Source organism: Lagopus leucura, unplaced genomic scaffold (genome assembly GCF_019238085.1).
Source record: "Lagopus leucura isolate 7727_CA_CO unplaced genomic scaffold, USGS_WTPT01 Super-Scaffold_54, whole genome shotgun sequence".
Lineage (NCBI taxonomy): Eukaryota > Metazoa > Chordata > Aves > Galliformes > Phasianidae > Lagopus > Lagopus leucura.
In genome coordinates this window covers 3,883,911-3,906,668 of record NW_024962251.1, presented here as the reverse complement: position 1 = coordinate 3,906,668, position 22,758 = coordinate 3,883,911, and the positions used below count along the sequence as shown (strand labels likewise).

General features: G+C 39.3%; 1 protein-coding gene across 6 annotated transcripts in view; it reads right to left on the bottom strand.

Annotated features, from left to right (window-relative positions):
- Positions 1-22,758, bottom strand: part of MOB3B (MOB kinase activator 3B) — an 86,599-nt gene that overhangs the window by 40,207 nt on the left and 23,634 nt on the right. For all 6 annotated transcript variants that reach the window (XM_042874056.1, XM_042874060.1, XM_042874074.1 and 3 more), the window contains one exon: positions 9,349-9,951. In XM_042874056.1, the coding sequence (XP_042729990.1) occupies positions 9,349-9,766 (418 nt within the window). In that variant the 5' untranslated portion in view covers positions 9,767-9,951. The remainder of the gene's footprint in view (positions 1-9,348; positions 9,952-22,758) is intronic.

Genomic DNA, 22,758 nt, shown 5'->3' with positions numbered 1-22,758 from the left:
CCAAATCCACACAAAAAAAGCCAACATTTTAGGAACAGAGAGTATTCTTAGAATCACTGATAACACCTGTCCCTGGATTCACCAAAGAACTACCATTATATAATACACGAAAAATCTCTTATGCAGACTACTTTAATTACCTGAGCTTTAGTCTCCTACTTGACAAATGAAAGAACAAAATTTACCTTACCTGACCTCTTCAAAATCATATTATTACTATTTTTAATTTTTAAAAAATCCAAAAAGAGGCAGCCATGCTATGCAACTAATTTTAAAGCATGTAAATTCTAAACAGATATATTGCCTTAATGACCAAATATCCACTGGCACTTTTCTAAAAGATCTGATCTCATCCAGCACGTCTTGAAAGTGTCTCTGCTGTTGAGTATTGTAGCTCCAAGCTTTCAGGATTTATCTGTTATGGGGCTAAGCTCTTTCTATTATGGCTCATTAAAGCTGACACTGTATGAACAACAATTACCATTATTTCACCACTCTAATGTTGATAAAACACATTTATCGATAAACTATTATGTTTCTCAGTTCAGCTGAACATCTGCCTCTTAAAAGCAAAGGGTTTTTGTTTGTTGTTTTTTTTTTTTTTTTTTCTTCTTCCATATCCAGGAAAGAGTTTTGTCTTTCAAAGACAATCTGTTCATTGTCTTTCCTTTTCCCGTCCAACTATTAACATACTTTTGATTATTCCCTTCTTGAGCATCTCTTATTCCAGATGGCTCAGTAACCTTCCTTTTGTTTTCCTTGAGTCAAAGTGCCACTGATTCTCATCATGAGAAGGAAATAAAAGTTTCCACCATACATTTTAAGGCTTATGAAATGGTGCAGCCCCCCTCCTGTGCTTTAGATGCATGACTCTCTGTAGAACGGAAAGAGAAAAAAAATTCTCTGAGTCAGCGCAGGCAGTAAAGCCTATCCCACTCTATGCAGAGTTGCTCAGATGCTCTGAACATTTGTCGGGTCTTAATCTTCAACTTTGCTGTAGCTGGATTTTTCTTTTAAATCGTAGAATAGTCATTCATCAATCATGCACTTATGCACTGAGGAGATCATGCATAGCCCAGAAGGCTTTCCAATTAAAGTAAAACTTTTGAAAAGTAAGAAAAATGAAACATCACAGATACCTGTACTTTAATAACATTCCTATTGCTATCTGCATGGAAAAGCACCAACCATACATCTGTTTCTGGAAGGTATTTGATATCAGTCTTCAAGGAAAAAAAAAACATTTAGACCTTGGCTTTATGCTTTTCCAACCTAAAGATTCTTTGAATCTGAATACAGTAGTACAAGAATTTGGATCTAATAAGAGCAGCATCAAACACTGAGAACAATTTGGATTTTCCACAGTCCTGCAGCACATGAAAGTTTTGTGGCACACGGCCTACTGAAGCCAATGATTCTTTTCTTGTAAGAGTTGTCTGTGATACAGAGATGACAGCCCAGTCCAATGATGACTGTCAGAATGCAGAACCTTTTTCTGGAGACCCCATGTGTTAGTTGAGCCCCAGTGTCAATAAGAGCTGTTTGGCATCTCAGGCACATAGAAGCAGCACTAATAAGCAACAAAGAAAAAGGGAAGTCTGTCAGTGTCATTAAGAAAGTTGTGTCTTTTGAGGTTATGTCCACACAGCTGGTAGATGGAAAGAATGAAGATAATTGTTTCATATCATTTCTGTGATTCACTAGATCTTTTTTTTGCAGGACAAGAGCTCGTCCCTTCACAGCTACATTAATGAAGTTCAGCCTTCACCTTTTGCTTTCAAATGCCAGAAGGCACATGTAGGACGCAGAGTCCATCTCCTCTTTCACTGCAGGCAGTTTTTTGGCTGATAAGCTCCAGACAAGTGTCCAGATTACAGAAGAGACAAAGTTAAAAAAAATAATAATTATGCCAGCAGGTACATATAAAGAGGACATCCAGGGTGCACAAAAACATCAATAAAATCCAAGCTGCCATTGCACTCCTGTGCAATCCTAACAGGTAACATGCAGAATCTTACAGGTGTAACACAGTTTCTGACATTGCATGGAGCTCCACAGATCTGAACACCATGAATGTGTAAGGTTGTACATGTCACCCACATAGCCAGAGGAGAGCTGCTACAGGAGTAAGGCAAGTTGCAGAGAAGGACAAGCTTGGATATAGCAGTAGATTAAAAAATACAGCTCACAATTACCAAGAAACCCCTCTGCTCACCAGCTAAGGAAAGCACGCTGTTGAACATATGTACATGTATTTCCATTACAGCTATGGAAGGGCCAGCAGCCAGTATGAATTCTTGTTTCACTACAACACACTGACAAAGCTAGATGGAAGCCTTTTTTATCTGCTACAGTTGGCCTACTGAAGCACAGAGACATATGCTTCCTGGTGTTTCACAGCACATAGCCATTGTCAGCATGGTAAACAGGGCATACACACACCTCACTGAAGCAAGGAACATAAGCTTGAGAAACATCTCTGTTTGTTCCGTTGCTCAAGTATTTTCAGTTACTTTATTTTCTGCTACCCAGCACGGACCAATATACACACAAACACATTTCCTCACCATCTCAACATCCTTAAGAATTAAAACAGTAGAAGGAATACAGCTGTCTTCTTCCAGATCACACCAGCCACAGAATTTCAAGTTGCTTTCTTCCAAGTGTTCAACAGATAAGTCATAAATTTAAGAGTCCTCAGTGTGAAGGAATACTATGGACTACATACGAGAGGAATGGTGAAACCAACAACCACAAAGATGGAGAGAACCCATCCCATTAAGCTCCTTTCAGAGCCACTACCACTGTCCCCCTCCCCCCCTTTCATTTGTAAAGGCCTTTATAGAAATGTGTACAATCGCACCATGAAGAAAAGATAAAGTGTGGTGCAGTGAATCAAATAACAACAAACATATCTGAAGAGAAAACAAAAAATACTGACATGACACACGAAGCGCAGCCAGCCAGAGGTCAGATGAAGGCAGTGTTCAAGGCAATCTGCAGCAGCAAAACCAACTTCAGCAAGAGCCATGCTAAGCAGCTATTTCTCTTGAAGCTCTTCTTCTCATAATTCCTTACCAACATTTGTTTAGCCAAGTACTTAGGCTCCACAAAGGAGAGAACTGCCACATAACTCTGCACAGAAATGTGCCACTACATTTGACTGTAACGGGAAGTACACAGGTGGCAATCACATTTCAAAACAGTGCTGATAATCAAGTTGATTGGCTTTTTTTTCCTGCAGCATTCAGAGGATGAAGCAGTGCTTACAAATGTTTCAAATTATCTGAATGTCATTCTTGTCTTTGTTTTTAAAGAATACAGCCTCACACATGGCTTTTATCAACACAAGGGGTTTCTAACCACATACTTTCTAAGTACATACTTGACTTTCCTCCAGAAATTATCTATAAAAGACATGAGGGCCTCATTTAAAAGAAACTAATGAGTTTCTTCTTGTTAAGATTTTTAATTTTGCTCGTTTTGGAAACTACTGAAACTAGAGGGCCAAATCAGTATTTGATAGAAGGAAAACATAAAGGCAGTATTGGTGGATGTATTTCTTAATACATCTCTGAGCGAGGGCTGAAGCAAAGGCCCTCACTCTAGGCCTTCCAGAAGTCCCTGAGAACTGCACTACCACAGCACTCCAGTTTTCTACAATGAAGTTAAATTATGATTATACTTTAAATAGGACTAAACTAATTTCAAACTTCTATGACCACAATTTATTCTGATATCACATGGCTGGGTTAGCTGAAAGCCACATTAACACTTCTTCCCCCATGACCAGATACATGCTCCAAAGTACAGATGTTGTGCTCAAAAGAGTCACCTTAACAGTGAATATATTCTGTGGGAGCATCATGAATTTTCTATGCTCTTTCTAAGCTTAAATAACAGCTTAGATTTGGTAAAGTAGACATAGGTAAAAAGTAGCAACTAGAAAAGGCAGTAATTGTGAAACTAATTTTGTTTAGGTTCCAAGAAGTGAAGCAGCAGAGCCATTATGAACCATAAATGTTACTCCTACATATAGTCTGCTTTGCAGCATAACAGACAAAGTCTGTTTTATAAGGGTTCTATAAGGAGCTGTTTTCCCTGTTCATCAAGGAAAGGAATGCACACAAGGCTGTGGAATGCAGACGGAACTCACTTCTACAAAACCCACTTTCCCAGGCAAAGCACATTCAAATATATCAAATTTCCCACACTTTGAGTTCAGCACAAGCTCAACCCCACTATCACAGACCAAACAGACATTAGCCATGCTGTGAAGGTTGCTAAAGAGATCAGGTCACAAGTTCAGATAGAGGAGAAGCTGTGGTGGTGAAGGTGCAGATCCTGCAAGAGGTTAATTCAAGTAATGTCCATAGCACGTGCTATTTCAGTGTGCTGGAAAGTCAAGTTTCCTGAAGGTTGATGGGACAATCTGTGTGACTCCTTACTGTTACCCTGAGTAATTAGTAATGACTGGGGTTGAAGATTGTCCAAATTACTCCTAGGATTTAGTCCTTATTCTTATAAAAGCATAGGCTAAAAAAGGCGTTTAAGATACTAAACAAAAACAGAGTGAAATTGCTCAAAAGAAAAATTTGTCAGCAAAAAGAAACAATGTTTAAAAGGCCAGATATTTATCTATCAAGCAGATGGCAAGATTCACCATGCAGACAGAGACAACACAATGTTTATCAACTGTCTTTGACAGTACTTTTGAAATGGCATATTCATCTGCCAGTTTACTTTACAGAGAAATATCTGCTAGGTCCTGAATCACCCTAAGAGCTAAAAAGGAAGAGAAAGAGTAGATTTGGGCATATAAACACGATATAAAATATCTACGTTATTTTTCAGGCACATATATTTCCAAACACAAAACTTTCTAAAAACAAGTGTTACTGCTCTAACTTTATTGCAACATACAAATAAGCACAGAATTCACACACTTCAACGACTAGAGAAAACTACTGGGATGCAATAACCTGTCTTGTTGAATTTTCTTCATTTACACAAAAGATGTAGTTGTGTAGTTGTTCAGTTGTTTAGGTTGCCCCTGCTGAAGAAGGGACCATAGACAGGAAGCAATAGGAGAAAGGAGAAAAGCTTTACAGTGCAAATGTCTTCCTTAGCCCAAATCCACTACTGATCAAAGTGATGTAAAAATCAGCAAGAAAGGAGTGACTGGAATTTATAACTGACTTCAGCTGTCAATCTACAGCTATACCTATCCACCAGCCATGACTGAACAACCAGCTAACATCCAGCCATCTGACCCATCCTGTCAACCCTTGGCAAAGCTTGGCAGAAAGAAAGCAAGAGAGAAAGCAAGAGAAAGGGAGGGAGGAAAAAAAGCCAGCTGTAGCAATTACACTTTTTTTTTTTTTTTTTTATTGCAGGGCCCATGTGCAAAGGCAATGTCAGACCCTAGATGCTGCAATTGCAGTGGCTGCAAAAGATGAAGAAAACCAGCCAATGCCAGTTAACACCATGCTACCAAAATCTCATACACCTCTCCATTCCTTGGGAAAACAAAAGCAACAGTAGTCTTTGTTCACAGCACCAGTCACCTGCAACCCTTTTCTGGAAAAGGGCTAGAAGGCCCCACAGTCCTGGTCTGCTTTTAGAGATGAGATGTACTGTGTGGACGTATGGGGTTCTTCTCTAGGAAGAAGCAGTACACTTATGCTCCATGTATAAATTTTGGAACTGCCTGCTACCAAAACTCATGAGCTCACAAGTGTGGAGAAGGCAACATATTTCTAAAGATATATTAAGTTTTCAGCTGAAGTTCCAGGCTTTAAACACTTTAAGACAATGTTGTCCTTTTGACCAGCCATAACTAGGCTATTTGATTACAGTAATTTAATACTTTTAAATCCTATTCCACACAAACTCTCAAAGCTTAGAAGTGATTTTGTACTTCAGTTAAATGCCAAATTGCACCTTCTTAAGCTGCTTCATCAGTTTCTAATCAATTCAGCTCTTGTTCCTTGAGCAGCTTGTCAGCGCTGAAATCAGAATTACATATTGCAGGACAGTTCAGGCTAGCAGGGACTCTGGGAGGTCTGCAGCCCAGTTTCCTGCTTGACGCAGCCATGAGATCCAATGAGGACACTCAAAGCTTTACACAGTTTGATCTTTAAAATTCCCAAGGACGGAGACAGCATAAACTCTGTGCCCCCAGCCTTCACTGTTTTCTTATCTTCAAGGGCTAGAGTTTTATTACATCAAGTCAGAAAAGCCCATGTGCTTCTTTATTTTAGCAGAAATCTCCGTCTTCTGTTTTACCTTTGTATTTCAAGCCATGGATCTGATGTAGCTGTATCTGGTAACTGAAACCCCAACACACTAAATAAGCCATGATGGAAACTAGAATCAATAGCTTCACCAGCATGGCCTAAGCAAGCACACAGAGCAAACTCTCCCCCATCCTGTTCTTCCTTTCCCAAAAAGGTCTCACACTGCTCACAGCAGCTGGCTAGTTACACGTAGAACATGTTCGCAGAGCTGCTAGCCTCTAACATGCATTAAACCCACCTAAAAATGGATGAAAGAAATGGGTAATAATTTAAATAAGAACAAGGTCATAATCAGTAAAACTTGTCTACAGGCTGTGACTCTGTTTTTCCAATAATCTTTGAAGTTTTGCCTTAAAGAAAAAAGAGCCCCTAATATTCAAGCACCTGATTTTGTCAGTTTCACTTAACAGCTCCTCAGTTCCCATGCCAGCTCCCTTTTCTCCTGCCTGTCAGATCGGTATTAGCAGGAGGGTGGCTGGAGAAGGGGCTCTTTACCAGTAAGTGAGCAGGCCAGAATGACCACAGAAAGCAAAGAGGAGCCAGACCACAGGAAGCACACAGACTGGTAAGTAGTCATAGGTTAGAGGTTACAGTGTCAATGTAAACACCAAGAGGAATTTGTGTTAAATGTAGTATACTGTTTATAACTCAACTCACTTGTTCTGCTTTTTTTTTTTCTTTTAACCACAGAGGGAAGAACCAAAACAAAAGCCCACCAAGCTGGGCTGTTCCCTATCCCTTTTTTAAGTGGTTTGCATGAATTATGTCAAATAAAAGAGGGCAATAGGATTAAGCTGAGAAAAGTATGGTACAAACAGCTCCTATAAATCTCCTAGATCTCTTAAGCAAACTCATCCACTAGTGGAAAGGTCAGCTGAAATCCTATCCACTGGACATACACTTTTTCCAGAGGAATTCTCTACGTATGCCACAAAGATTTAACACAATAAGTTAATCTCCAAGTTACATCCAGATACGATGCTTTAATACTGCTATACTACTAGTAATGGCATACTAAGTTCTGTCATTCGAGTAGATCATCTTTCAAGATCTATTTCTACTACTTTGAAGAATGAACAATCTTAATTTTCATTGCCAATTATCTGTTTGAATGCAAATCTGCATTAATACTAAACATAACAGAGACCCTATGGTTAAATAACCAAAGGCTGCTGCAAAACAGGCAAGAACAAACAGTATCCAATACAGTAACAAAGCTTCACTCTCTAACCAACTGTGAAGAGTAAAACATGGAACAATATTCATGCTGAGCTACCACATCTCATTGAACTGCATAATATGCAGCATTTGTACAGGCTGGTAGTGCCATCTCCACGTTATAGATAGGGGACTGATTTAGAAAGATTAGAAAGATTCCCTCAAGAGCAAAGCGTCTCATCCAGAAATGGGCCCCCGAACTACCAGGGACTTCTCCTAGCTGCTGAGGCTACAGAACACTGTGTTGGAGCTACTCTGACACAGAATTCCCTCTGACTGTTCTAGGTGCTTCCTCAGGGACTCACTGAGAGCACAGAACTTCAAATTCGCTGCAGTGTGCATCAACTTCTGAATCATGAGATCAAGGTTTCAAACCACCACTGTTATTTAATATTTAAGCATTATTGTTACTCACATTTATCCTGAAGGTTTACCTTAGGTGTATCTTACTAAAAACATACACAGGAGAGCTATTGGAGCTGAAACCTTGTGTATTATTTGGGTGGGGTTTTTTTTATTGTTTTAGTAAAACTCATCAGCATGTATGTGTTCAGGCCACAAATCTTGTTTTGCATATACACACTGTGGTGGCACAGCAGAAGACTGGAAGATGGAAACTTGGTGTAACAAAAGCATGGAAAAAATACCAATGGAAGCAAAAACACATATTTAACTGCACTCCTAAGCTACACTCAATTCCAAAAATCTTTCACAGCAAATAAGCTTTACAAAATCAGACCTATTCTTCACTATACAAAATGTATATGCTTCTTCCTTTGAAATCCTGCTTTTGCTAGACTGGCAAATTACAGCCTAAGAGACATAGTTGTTGTCTTCTTTCTACCTGTTAGTGCAGAAAAGAGATAAGGATTGGGAAACAAGCCACAAGTCTGTTCAAACAAAGAGCAGACGAGGCCAAGAATTGGCTATTTCAAAGGTTAGCAAAGCTCACCAATACATGCAGCCTCTTGATGTACCATCTCCTAACTGTATAAACTGCAAAATATTCTGCTATTTACTCATCCATATATTTATATTACATCTCACATTTCTGACAGGAAGCTCCTAGCTTTCCTACTTGAAAGAAGTGATGATTCATTAAATAAAACTGAAGTTCACACTGCTCAGGTACAGCATCTTGTCCTTTTCATTAGCTGCAACCACAGCAAAAGATTTAGGCTCTCTACACCATACAATGCATACAATGGCATTCCTCCACAAAGTCTTCCTCATTCAGAGGAAAATATTCTAGCAACAATACTTCCATTTATTTGCACACTCCAGAAAAGCTAACAACAGTACCAAAAGACAAATCGTGCTCTCTCTAGCAGCTTCCTCCCTGGGCTCTTTAGTTAAAGTACAGTAATTTGGGGAATAACTCACTTTCTAATTCATCAGTTTAGTGTTGGAAGTGATGAGAGGGTAGGACGGTATAGTTGACTGCATTCCTGACTGTCCATGGCCTTGTGCTGCATAGTGCTGTACACTTTTCCAAAGGGAAATACCATTCAAAGGCAAAGTGTAAAGCAATTCAAACATGACTAAGTTTCAGCAAGCTAAAATGAAATGGTCACCACCTGTAGTGAATAACCTGAGAAGCAGAAGCTTACCAAGAACAAATGGCTCAAATGAAAATGTTTTAGGCTAACAAACCCCATCAGATGTAGCAGACACAGTTAACATTTCATACATTTTAGACCATTCTGGCAAAACACCCTCCTCCCCCACCTGCTGTTACAAAGCCTTGGACTCCACAGCCTCTGTGAGGTCAGGAAGAATCATGCTTAGTGCACAGAATGAAAGGCAACTGACAATTCTTCCTTGCACTTACCTACACTTGTAGGAAATATATCCTCGTTGTTGATTTGCACCTCAATCCAGTCCATGAGGAGATTCATGTACTGCGGTGCCGGCAGCGCTGTAGGCTTCTTGTATTTCATGTCATCCTGCCACCGGTACTCATACTTAGGGCCTCCAGACATCACTGGGCAGGTCCTCTCTGTGCAGAACTCACAGATAGTTCCATAAATGAGGTTGATCCTGTTGAAGAAGTCAACAACATGGACAGCCACCCAGTCATTTTGGTCTTCTCCCCTGGGCAACTGTACAGCTGCTTTCAAGTCCACACCTGAGTGCAGAGTGGCCTGAGCTCTTTTATGTAGCTCAAACCTCTGGGTTCCAGGTTCAAACTTGCGTTTTGGACGAAAAGTCTTATCCTTATTAAAGACTTGCTTCAGTGCTATTGACATGTCTGATATCTTCTGCTCTGCAGCAGATGGCAGAAAAGCACTGCTAAGATTTAGCTCAGGTATCTGAAAACACTTGCTCCCTATCACAGGTCCTCCAGGTTCTTTTTGTCACAGAAGTTCGCGTTGACTTCAAAGCAGTCTACTAGCTCTTCCACTTGAAAGCCTTCCCGAAAGGCTTCATGTCCCTAAGGATATGGAAATGATTTACATTAGTGGTAAGCTCAAGTTTGGACCCACCAGTTTGTTATCATTTTACCATCGTTTTCTATTAATTATAAGCTGAAAAGCAAATGTAAAGTATTTAATAAGCCAGATTTAAAAAATACTAATCTCTAACTTGATGAAAACATAAAACATAAACAACATATTTTTTATACTTTTTTTCTTTTTTCTTTTTTTTAAGTATTAAGGAATTATCATCTCTGTCTTTTATCATACTTAATCCACCCTCGGGAATTCAACAATGGTTTTAATTTTCTACTAGACTGTGTAAAACTATTAAAAAGCAATGGTGAAGCTGACACTTTCTTAATAGCTCTATTTATCTTCTCTACAGGGGAACAGCCAGCATGGTGGATCTCTGCCTCTGCACAGTACTGCCACCAGGAGAGGGAAGGGATTGTCCCACTCTGCTCTGTGCTGTGCAGCTTCACTTTGAGTATTAGGTGCAGGTCTGGACACCACAATATAAAGATGTAAAGCTATTAGAGAGTGTCCAAAGTGGAGCAACAAAGATGCAGAAGGGTGTGGAGAATAAGAGGCGTGAGAAGAGACTGTGGCCCTTGATTTAAATTTTCATAGCACTATAAACATTCTACCCTATCAGTGTCTAATGAACACTCTTCATGGGATTATGTGTGCTCTACTGTTTTCATTAAGCTGTTCATGGAAAGCACTGAATTACTCTGAAGGCACTCTTAAAGCTTTCAAGAGAGGCAGAAAGGTCTTGAAAAAGGTTTTTTTTTTTTGGTTCACCAGAAGAAAGTAGCGCATACCTAGGCAAGGAGAACTGTAGTGTGTTAGACCCCATCTCCACAGAGTAGAATGTAAGCAACATGGAAAATCCTCCCCCAAGTAGCTGGAAGATTAAATAAAACCAGCTGCCCTTTCCTTTCACTGATGGCACATCTTTACACCACCCTGCAGAGATACTTCAATCATGAGTTTATAAGCAGTCATTCTTCCTCTGTCAGCAAAACATGAGACGTGCAGGGATGGACCCCAGGGAAGCCACTGTCACACCTGACATGGCCCTTGATGTAGTATTCCTGCACAGTCTGGAAATAATGAAGTACAAAGGCCGGGAAGGCCAGCCTCCTAATAGTCAAATTAAGAGTCATTAGCAGGAAATGAGGGTGCTTTAAGAGACAGCCTTGTCCTACAGTTTGTTGCAAAGACCATAACTTCCGGCTTTCAGATGCTCTGTGGCAGCAGGCTGTTTATTTAAAAGCCTTTTGAAGGACAGTGGTTACTGCTGCTCAGACTGAGCTGGTGACTGGCACACTTTGAGATGGCATGGAGCCAACGTCTCAGTTTGCAGTAAGGATGTCAAACAGGAGTTTCACAGCTCAGGTCACTACTTCTTTTGAGTGTAATGCACATGGCACTCTAACATGGCTACTTCCTCACGTGTAAATATTCACCATGACACAACATTTTTATTTAAAACAACTAGCTGTGTAACAAATAAAACACATCTTGAAAAGATAATATTCGCTGCTGTTAAACTTTCACTGCAGAAAAACAGTGAACACAGAAGAAGTAACAAAACACTCACCAAACAACTCACTGTCTCAAGTCTTCTACGTACCAAGAATCAAATGGTGAAATTGCTCACAGAAGCATACATACATCATGGTCTAACACAACTCAACAGCTAATAACATAAGATTACTATGCAGTCAGATAAAATGTGCTTTAATACAACAAGAGGAATGAAAATAAATGAGAATTGCCTGTGAATTTCCTGCACTGAGAATCCTATGTTCAGCATCTTGTAGTAAAAGGTAAGGCCACCTCTCTTATTTATCTGCAAATTTACCTGATAAAAAAACATATTTACTACTCTGGACTGTACATGTCAAACTCGTACTGTAATGCCTACTATGAGTTGATCTATTTTTCCTCTGTCTTAAAATATCCTGGAAAGCTGTGCAAAGCTGGGAACACGTGTATTTAATTTCTCAATCATTTTCACTTAAAAAAATATAATAAAGAGTATGATGAAGATCAGTGAATCAGTTCTCTGAAATCACTTTTTGCAGTTTTGTGAGGATATTTGCTATCTAGTTAACTCTGTTCTTCACTCAAAAGCTTGCCAAAATGAATTAAGAAAAACACAATTTTTTTACACCTCCCCCTCACTTCTGCAATGGACTGGGATCCTGCATGCTATGCTGTGTCCTTACTGCTCCCACTACAGCACCCAGCTACCAAGCATTTCTAAACAGTTACAGATAGCATCACCACTACTTTCCTGGAAGAAATAAGCTTTCATATTACTTACAAGGGACAAAAGAACAGCCTGAGCTTCAGCAGAGTACCCGATTTTCAGCTGAGATTCACTCACTTTAGATTTGGATCCTTCAAAGGCTTATGCTAATTGAAAAGCTTTAGCGACAGTCTGCAGTCTCTAAAAGTATCTTTACGGTTTAGGCAATGAAGTGGTACTTAATTGCAGGATGGCCTCTGCTTTGGGCTGAATCATGGAACCATTGGAGAAACTCACGCACCACTGGACTTCCAGCATGTTGCAGCATTGTGTTTTACTCAGCAAGTGATGAGAGGTCTGTCATTCCATTCTGGATCACAAATTAAAACTTCGTAGTGATAGACTTTGAAAGGAAATATATTGCTTCAAAATCGTATGGCTTTATCAAAAGTAAACCCATCCGATAGCAACAAATGGTGAGCAAAACTTCAAGATTTTTAAAGCACTGACGATGGAATTTGGCATGCCTGCCATCATTTTAACTTTCATGACAGTTCTCATCTGTGGAGAATGAGAAATGCTCACAGTTTCGTTACCTAAAGTGGTCTTGGGAGGGTTATTTCAGTGACTAAATGCTGTGAATAATGCTGCTGTATTGGCTATAATGGATTATAGCTCCTTGAAATCGGCACAGTCGCACCACCTTTCCACATAAAATTAAACTTGACTATTGATTACTTATTTGGCATTGTTTGTGTCTAACAGTCTTCATACCCCAGTAATGCCAGAAGGACTTAAATTGACTGATGTCAGAGGCCACAGAAACTGGCTTCTGACCCATGATAGATTCACTTCTGAATTGTAACACTAATTTACAGCTGTCCCTCTATGGGCAACTCAAGTGGGCAATTCCTTCAAATGATAAAGTGCGTTTCTAAAGTATACACAAAATACTCTTGTGAGAATATTCCATGGCCTGAATGATACAGTTTGGTGAACAGGTACGCCAAATCAGCTCATAAACCAGTCCTGCCCACACAGATACCACCCACACAGACAGAAAAATAAGCAAAACATCACCACCACCCTGTCTGAGTCACTGTTGAGTTAAAAACCCAACGTATAATTTCTTCATACAGTTTCTATTAAATCACAGGCATAAGAATGTTACATGACACTGTTTGCAATCACATGCTTTTCATCAGAGCACTCTAATGAGCACAACACGAGCCTTCAGCAGAAAGGTAGCTCACACAATTCCTATTTTATTCGCCAAGGAAGTGAAGAAACATGACCTCCCCAGCATCAAAGACACAGTAAGCGTTCTATCCTACAAGACACTGTCTGAAAAATCAACTCTGCATCCTCATTTTCTTTTATATTTTCCTTTCCAAAAATATAAGCTTTCATTCTGAGCACTTGTATGGTCTGATTCAAAGTCATCTGCAGCCTCTAGAAAAGCACATTTGATCCAAATCCCATTAAGTACCAACACTTTGTAGACTTCTCATATTTGGCTTCATACTTGACTATCAAATTTAATACAGTTTTAATACAAGGCACAATATTCTTTAAATAGAGGACCATACATACTATTCTTCCTTTTGAATATTCAAATACATACTTTCTCTACTTTCAGTCTCCTGACTGAGAGCAACTATTATCCTACATTACAATTAGTTCTTGTAACACAGCAAAGTACAAAGAACAATTGAGTGCACAATGGCCTGTCTAGAAATCTTAAAACACCTTTCCTATTTAGACAGCAAAAAACATCAAAATAAATAGGAATAATATCCCACATATCTTGCACAAGTTTGTGCAATTCAAGTTTAATCATAAGAAAAAAAACTGCTGTACAATCATGCTGTGCAAATTCATGGTGGAAACTTCATACATTTCTTTATGGGGGGGCAACACAAACAAACAAACCAAACAATAAAACCACAACAAGCAAAAGGACAACAACCCTTACTAACATGTAATATAGACCTGCATTATGGTTTTACCAGAGTTGAAAGAGAAAGGAAAATGGATCAAAGCAAGTTTGGGTTACTGAGGAAGCGTCTCGAAAAAGCACCATGTACAAACACAGGAACTAGGTTTTAAAAGTCACTGTATCCTTTTCTACATGTTATCCTATTCTCAACAATCTTCTAAGCTCATAAAAAGTGAGCTCCCATGGACGCTACATAGAAATGTATGAACAGTGACTTGGTTTTCCAGATGCTGGCCTGTATAGTTTCTCCATGATTTCTGCAGTGAATGTTTTCAGGAAGAATCAACATTATTAACAAAAAAAAAAAAAAAAAAAAGTCCTGCTTCAGCCTTTGTCCATGGTTTCTATGTTACTTAGCTGAAAACTTAGAGCATTTTAATTAATGTGCAAAATAACAATAGTAAGTGGTAGCATTCAGTGAAAGGAAGCTAAGTGATGCCTGAGGACAAGAATTTGCTATTTCTTGTGGTGGTAAAAATCCCAGCATCTCTAGAAAAATATGGAATTTGGCTTCAAGTCCTCTCACAGAAGGACTCTTGAGTTTCTTCAAGCTCCTCGCTTTTCTATAGAGCTACCAGGATTGCCTTACATTAATGCTTATATGATAACCATGAGAACAATACAGCTTCAAGGTCCTCAGTGGAAAGCGCTGACTGTAAAGAAGTCTTCCCATAGTCAGAAACATTTCCCAAATATACAACAACATCCATTTTACATGTAATAGCAAGCCTTTGTTTCGCTCGTGCATGAGATAAAAAAAAAAAAAAAGAAAAAGAGCAAGTCGTTTCCTGGGATTAATAAAAACCACAATGGTAAGAGATTGCAGAATATAGTACAAGCAGTATTTTAATAATCAAGGTTCAGTGGAATAAAGGATTTTTACTCAATTCTTATTTGATTTGGAGCTGTAACTGCTTCCCCTTCTCCTACTGCCTTATTTCTAAGCTTAACACTTGAAGAAGGAAAGCAGAATATAATGGATAACTGTCTATAAAGCTGGGTCCCTTAAAATGAATGTATTCCTGTAATATTTGACAAACAGTAATTTCACTGGATCGGCTTCTGCTTAAAAACCTCTACATTAATGTCATTGCAATGCCTGACAAAAGAAACAGAATCATACTTCATGACTCTGCCAAACTACAGAGATTTTCATAGAGATTAAACTGGAAAACAATAAACAGGACTGAAGAAGTCCCTCCATTGCGTCTAAGGAGCAAGGCAGAGGATAAATCTTAGGCGTAAACTTCATTATAACAAGTTAGGCATGCTTTTCACCATAGGAACAAACATTTCTGTATTAATGGAGGGCTCATTTCTCAATCAGTGTCATTCTAGAGGCTTTCAGAAGTGTAACAGGAATTAACATCTCATCAGAAGTTCTGGAGAGGTACTAGTATACCCTCCTACTTACTTGCTTATTGGAAGTCTATGTTGTAATAGCATCCATAGTAATCCAAACAGGAATATGTCCTTGCTATAGAAGACAGCTTCATGTCAGCTGAAAAAAGGATTCCTCAGAATTACAAAGAGTAAAGAAATCACAAAATATTGATGGTTTAGTTCATACTGAAGTTCAGTCCTTACTCCTCCGTTGTTCAAGAACTTAAGGTTATGACCTTCTACAGACTGATCTTCATGCAAGAGTAAGTATGGCTGTAATTTCTTTCTGGAAAGTTCTGTTCCACTTCAACTCTTAGCCTTTCATGTTCCTGTCCTCTTACCATGTCCGCTGTGATATGTGGCCTAAGTGGATATAATCCTTTCAAAACCCGTATAAGGCTGAGTACTAAACTAAATAATTAAGGAGACCATTGATTTTTCACCCCAGTACATTTCTTTGATCCCCTGCATGGATACACAGCACAGGAAAGAGGACAGCATAAGCACTGCCTGTGGAGGGCAAAGGATAGGATGGGTGAAACATGGAGGAGTGCCTTTCTAGCCAGTCACTGAATCACAGTGTTTGCCATTATTTCAGACCTTCCAAGTCCTTAAAGCAGGTTGGGAACTCCCTTTGGCTCATGCATCTACTGAGGCTGAATTCTGACAGAGTGACAGGATCATGCAGTGAAGTATGTTCAGTACTGACAATGCCTTTGAATGATGGTTGTTGGGTGTTTTTTTTTTTTGGCTACCCAGCTCTTATAGTTCTCCTCTTGGTTCACAAACTTCAACTGGTCTGAGCTGTAGCTAGCATGCTTACAAACACAGCCACAAAGCCACGCTCTTTCTAAATACACCAACAGCTTTTGCTTTCAGTTGTCAATTCCTTGTGATCTGCTACTTCTTTCCACCATTAATAAAAAAAGCTTTTACAAATGCATGTGCATAGCTTGGCCAGCTGGTCTTGCAGTCACTGCTCTTGCAAACACCACACTGGTGGACTGCATGGCTGGGCTGACCTACGCTCCGGTAGGTGTAGCAAGAAAACCAGCTCAAAAACCCTGCTTTGTCCAAAATCCTGCCGTCTCTGTGGATGGTGTTCTCACTGAAATTATTGTGACAGAGAACTGTTATTATCATTCATTCTTTTAAAAATATGAACAGGATGGTTAAATGGAGTAAATAAATTCTAACAGCTTTCAGAAAACAGGGATACAAACTAAACTACACAATGATTCTCCCTAACACGCATTTTTCTCTTCCAGTTCATTTCATTTCTACCCTCAATAGAAGTAAAATTTTACTTTTATCCTCTGAATACACTCCTTTGAAAAGAGAGTAAGAATGAGTTAAATTGTGGTTACAGTTCATAAATCTCTTTGTTCTATTCAGCTTAACTCACTCCTCAATCTGCATTCTGCCTTTCAAAAGTGCTGGAATAACTGAGTAGATGGCACTAAAATCCAGTTTCCTTCTCACCCCCACATACCAAGAACATTCACACAATTCTCAAGGACAAAATCCAAAAGCTGAGATTTAACATGAATCCTAGGAAGTCTGTTTTTAGAATGACCACAACAGGTCTCGTGAGTGGTAAGAAATAACAAAACATACGTACACAAAATTGCTCCAGTGGTCTCAGATCTAAACTCAGGGCCTTACTCTTCTACGTGTACAGACTCACTGGAGGGCAGGTCTCTGTACACAGCAGTACAGTAGCTCTTGCTAAAAGTCAGCATTTTATCCTCTGAAACTTCAAGTTCCCTACCCTACAAACAGTGGCCAAGGTCTTCATTTTTAGACTAAGCCTTAGTTTTAGGAAGCCACATATGTGTTCAAGAACATCTAAATCATACATTCCATCATACAGTATCATTTTGATTCAAACTACTCATTTTTACATCAAGAAACGGAGCTACAAAGGCAGTCATGCTACACATGCTATGCTGGCAAACATAAATAACTAAGACTGCTCAGAAAACCACATCTACTCAGAAAACCAGATATAGAAAGGTTAGCCTAAATCTGGCTTCTGCTGCCAAATCTCAAGCTGACTGTCCCAGGGAGAAAAGAGGAGAAGCAGGTTGGTGACAGAGAGCCTCAGTTCTAAGTAGCTCCAGGTTTCAGAGCAAAAGACCTGCAGGGAGTCTACAGCATCATCAGGTGGTGTTCTGCATCCTTCATTACAAACAATTCTCAACATGGCATAGTGATTTTGCATTACAAAGAATTACCCTTAGCTCAACGTTACTGAGAGACAACATCAACCCAAAATCATGTAGCAGTTGAGGTTATGCCTGTCCCAGGTAGCCCCTCGATTTGATCTCTGGTAACTCATATCTGAGTGGGACTGTTATGGGCCCTACAGCCGGAAGACAGTGAAGGTAATTCCACTACTAACCATGGGGATTAGGATTTGTTTGTCTTTACAAAGCAGTGGTGAACAAGACAAAATGCATACTTTTTCACAAATGAAGGAATATTAAAAGAAAAAAAAAAAAAGGGATATATTAACTACAAATATATTTTAATTATTCATGCCACAAATCTAAAGTTTCGTCCTGAATCAATTCACTTGAACCCACAATTCCGAACGAGTACTAGAAAAGCTAAGTGATCTTAAGATCAGTAAAGAACATTTAAAGAGCTAAAGATCAGAAGAAATCTTAGCTTCCATCAAAGTTCCCAATGTATATGCAACAAATAGTGAGTGGCAGCAACTACAGTTAATTATGGACATTTTCAGACCAGAGAGAGCATTCCTGCTTGTGTCTTTTGAAAAATACAGAAGGTTTCACAGATCAGACCAAGGATGATTTTGTAGGCTAAGGGTCTGGTGGTTCTGTGACTTGGCAAAACATACTGCATTTCAACACACTCAGTCACAAGGCATAGCCTTTGTAGTTGTAGAAGTCTGGTTGTGTGTCCTCTACCTCCAAAATTCAAAGAAATGGATCAGTCAATGCTGATTTATGAGTTGTTCTGAACTTGTAGGACTAAATTGGCTTGAAGGCTGAAGAGATTTCTGTCCAGAGAACAGTTCTGACTACCACCCTGTAATTTTACCATGTTTGACCTTATCATCTGGTCAAAATGACCTACTATTTTGTGCAGGGCAGGAAATGCTGGATCTGTTAAACACACGCATTCCCATAAACCAGACTAGAAACAGAATACCTGGGGTGAAGTACTCATCCACACTCCAAAGCTCTAAATAAGCAGCTTGTAACTTGTACCAAAAAACAAAACAAACAAAACAAAACGTGCTTTCTTTACCACCTATGAGATCAGAAATACAAGTAAATGAACTCAGAGACATGATCTAAACAACACATGCTATTTGGAAAGAACACTGTGATAACAATCACCTCTCCTAAGGACAGCTTGCTCCTCTCCAGTTTACAAGAATACAGCTGATAATCACGGATTGTTCATGCAGATAGAAAAAATATCCTTCAATACAGTTTAGTAGCAAAAACCAAACTCCAAGAACTATGAGACAAAACAACAGAACAGTAACACCAGAGGAACCCTGCACTAGGGTAGGTTGTAGGAACAGCTATGGAATTGCACTCTTCTCCACACACGCCCAAGGAGTTTACAATGCAATTTTCCAGCAAGCTAAACAGTTTAAGATTTCAAAGCCTCTTCTCTGCCACTACATACTGTTCAATCTGTATTGTTCTCAAAAAGCCACTCAACACAGCAAACAAAACTTCCACTCACCAGCTGATCTGGAAAGCAGGTTTGGGCGGATTTTTAATTATCCCCCATGTTAAACAGAATATGCAGAAGCACAGTATTTAATCATTCTTTACAGTCCTTAGAGACTTTCAGGAACCAAAATAAGACTCACAACTAATTCACAACTTTACAACTTAGCAACTGTACAAGAGATACAGCTTTTCAGAAGCCAAAATATGTCTTGCAATTACTTAATAATTTTACAAAGAAAAAGAACAAAAAGGGAAAACTGAAGAAAACAGAGGAAAAAAAAAAGCGTCAGAAAAACAAGACAGGAAAAAAGATTGATCACCAGTCTGTTTTGGGCATCTGTTTCGAGGAGTTCTACTCTCAGCCTGCAGCACTGGAGAAGGGGTAGGGGTGTTAGTGCACTCATCCAGAAGTCATAGTCTCAAACCAGCAAATGGCAACAGTGACCACCAAGATGATGAAGATGATGACAATGACTCAGGGTCCTTTTCAGGCATACTTTTTAGCCTGTGAGGCTTACAGATGCTCTGTCTCAAGCCTGTAAACAAGCGAGTTCACTATAACAAGTTTGTCAAAACCAAGTTCGTAGACAAAAATTTGTCAGTAAAGCAAGTCTACTGTGTTGGGAGGAGAGGATATCGTATCTGCTGATATCAGTCTTTGACTGGCTATCACAGCAATGGCCTTGCACTGCAAGTGTTTGAGACATACTAAGCACATCCTAGAAAGACAGAAAGTGTTTTTGTTGGCCTTTTACAACCACAAAAGCACTCACTCTGAGACCCATAGGATTAGGCCCTCCACAAGTATATTAGGAAGGAAACTTTCTTCACTGTAAGATTTTTCTTCTCAAGCCAATCTCATCACTTTACACTACAGAAGGAAGGGAACAAAAATGATTTACTTAATAGCAAGTAAAAGTGATCAGCAGGGGAGCGTTAAGATGGATTCTTTTCTGACCATTAAAACAAGCAGTTACCCTGAAACAAAATAATTGATTATTCACTATGCTCTGTGACCAGAGCAGACAGCAAGTAGGGAAAGCACAGCCAGTGGTCACGGGAAGACAGTGCTTGAAGGACCCTGGTCTGAATGGCAGTCCTTCCCCATGGCTTGGCAAAGCTTAGTTTATCTCTAACTAAAAACCAATTGCTGATGTGATTAAAAATTCACTATAAAGCTGGCTCAGTTTTAAAGTGGGAGATGTCAAGGCATCTAAGATTCATCCTACAGATCTACTTTATGTGGCATGTTTCCCACACCATAATTTCAGTACCTTCCACAAAATTTCTGACCAAGAAAAAAGCTTCACATGTACATTTATAAGCAGTACATGCTGTCATTCAAAAGCAAGTCTCCATCTGTCTTGGGCCCCAGTCACAGCAACATCATTAGGAACATTGATTTGCTGGTATAATTCTAAAATTTTTGTAGGGAGGTTCTGTGGTCGTGTTTCTTAACCCACAGAACTTTAAGATGCCTTTCTACCATAAAGCAAATGGAGCTTTATGAGCTCAGAAGGAGCTGCTGTAAGGGAAAAGTGCCACTTAAATGCCTAAGAGAAAATAGATGCCAGGGATCCTGTATTACAGGATATGCTGTACTGCCAAACATACATCCAAACCAATGAATGGTTACAGTGGTCATAGTAGTGGAGGAATTCACACCACCTCTAGTAAAGCAGTGAGCATATATGTACAACACACACACCTGTAGCAGTTTCATTCCTTCTAAACAAGACTTCATAGGATTCACACACACATGGAGACATTCAAGCTCAGCCTGGACAGCACTCTGAGCTGTAGATAACCCTTTTTACTGTAGTAGTTAGATTAGACGACCATTTAGATTCCTTTTCAACTTGATTGTATGAATCTGTATAACCCTTAAGATGTCAGAGGCTGGTGCAAAGTAATTACACCAACACAATCTCGGCAGATCTCTGCAGAGAAAAAAAAAACAAAAACAGTCCCTGTGAGATCAGAGCACCAAAATACGAAAAATACTAAAAAGCCAGCTCTAATCATATATCTGCTTTATTCTGTTAACAGCTCACTTCCAATCTGGATATAAGGCACTTCATTATCCACTGATATTCAGCAGCTGGAAAACTAATTTAGAAGTATTCCCTGCCAACATCTTGGGAAGATTGCAGATAAAATTTTTGCAAATAATTTGGAGAACGTTATATAAAACTTAAGTTGTACGTCCAAGTTAAATGCAATTAACTGAAGAAAAACAGCACCAGAGAAAATTCTTCTGAAAGATGATTCAGTGCCTGGTCTTTAAAGGCTGATTAGTATCTGAGGTTTCTACTCCACCACAGCCCTCTCGTCACTTTAGTACAGTCTTCCAGATAGGAAGCACTTGAAACAGCAGCATGCTTTTCATCTATTCATCCAGACCGTGACCTCATTGTCACATCCTGGCTCACACCACAGTATAAACTCTGCTGCATTGCTGAATGTGCCCATGTCCAGGTTCTGCATTTCCCTCTTTCATCCACTTCCTGCCATACACACACATCCTGCAACACCCAGAAGATAATGGTACTGAAATCTTTTACCAATAGTTATTTAGCTAGTTATGTGGCTTTATTATATTTAACATTTTAATTGATTTTCATTAAAATTTTACAGTGTCTTTAGCATTCCTGTGAATACTGCTTATGTTCACAGAAATTTTAGTACCAATAATTTATTTCTAACCTGGCAGTAAGCCAAAACAACCTTAGACTGAGTGCTCTGCTTTCGTCATTATGGTTGCTACATACATAAATGGTTAGGAAACTGGATTGCTACCTTGCTATTCTTCATCCCATTTCAGTCATATCTCTTGCCATCCACACATTCCATACATTATGCTTAGATCCCATCACAAATTATTTGAGTAAACCCAGCTGTATCACACACAGTATCTGCTATTAGGTAGGAAGATGCCACCATGATTTTTAAGATAGTAATCACCACAGATCCCAAGAGTAATCTGCAATAATAATATCTCTGCTCTCTGAACAGTATGCCAACCAAGTGTCTGACCAAGACTGAACCCTTGACGTACCACAGCTGAAACAGAAGCCCAAGCTGCCCTTGGTAAAATGTGTGAGAATTCAGGATGGCAAGCTACACAACCAAATTCTGAGCAAACAGTGTTTTTTTAGAGAGCTAGTATCCTGGAGACTACTGCTGAGACTCCAGTAAGACTTAATATCTAGGCTACAGATATTTCTTCAGGAACCACTGATAATACCTAAAAATTATCAAGAGGAAAACCACTGGGAGCCTATCTGCAGATGCTGCAATGACAGTGACTTAGTAGTTAACAGACAGCTTCTCTCATGCTGCTGCACAGTCTGAAAACTCACATTTCAGCAATGTTGTGAAAACAAGCAAATATTCAGAAATGCTTTCCTCTCTTTTGTTTTCTATGTTAGGAATTTCTTCCTCTTCTATTCCTCTCTTC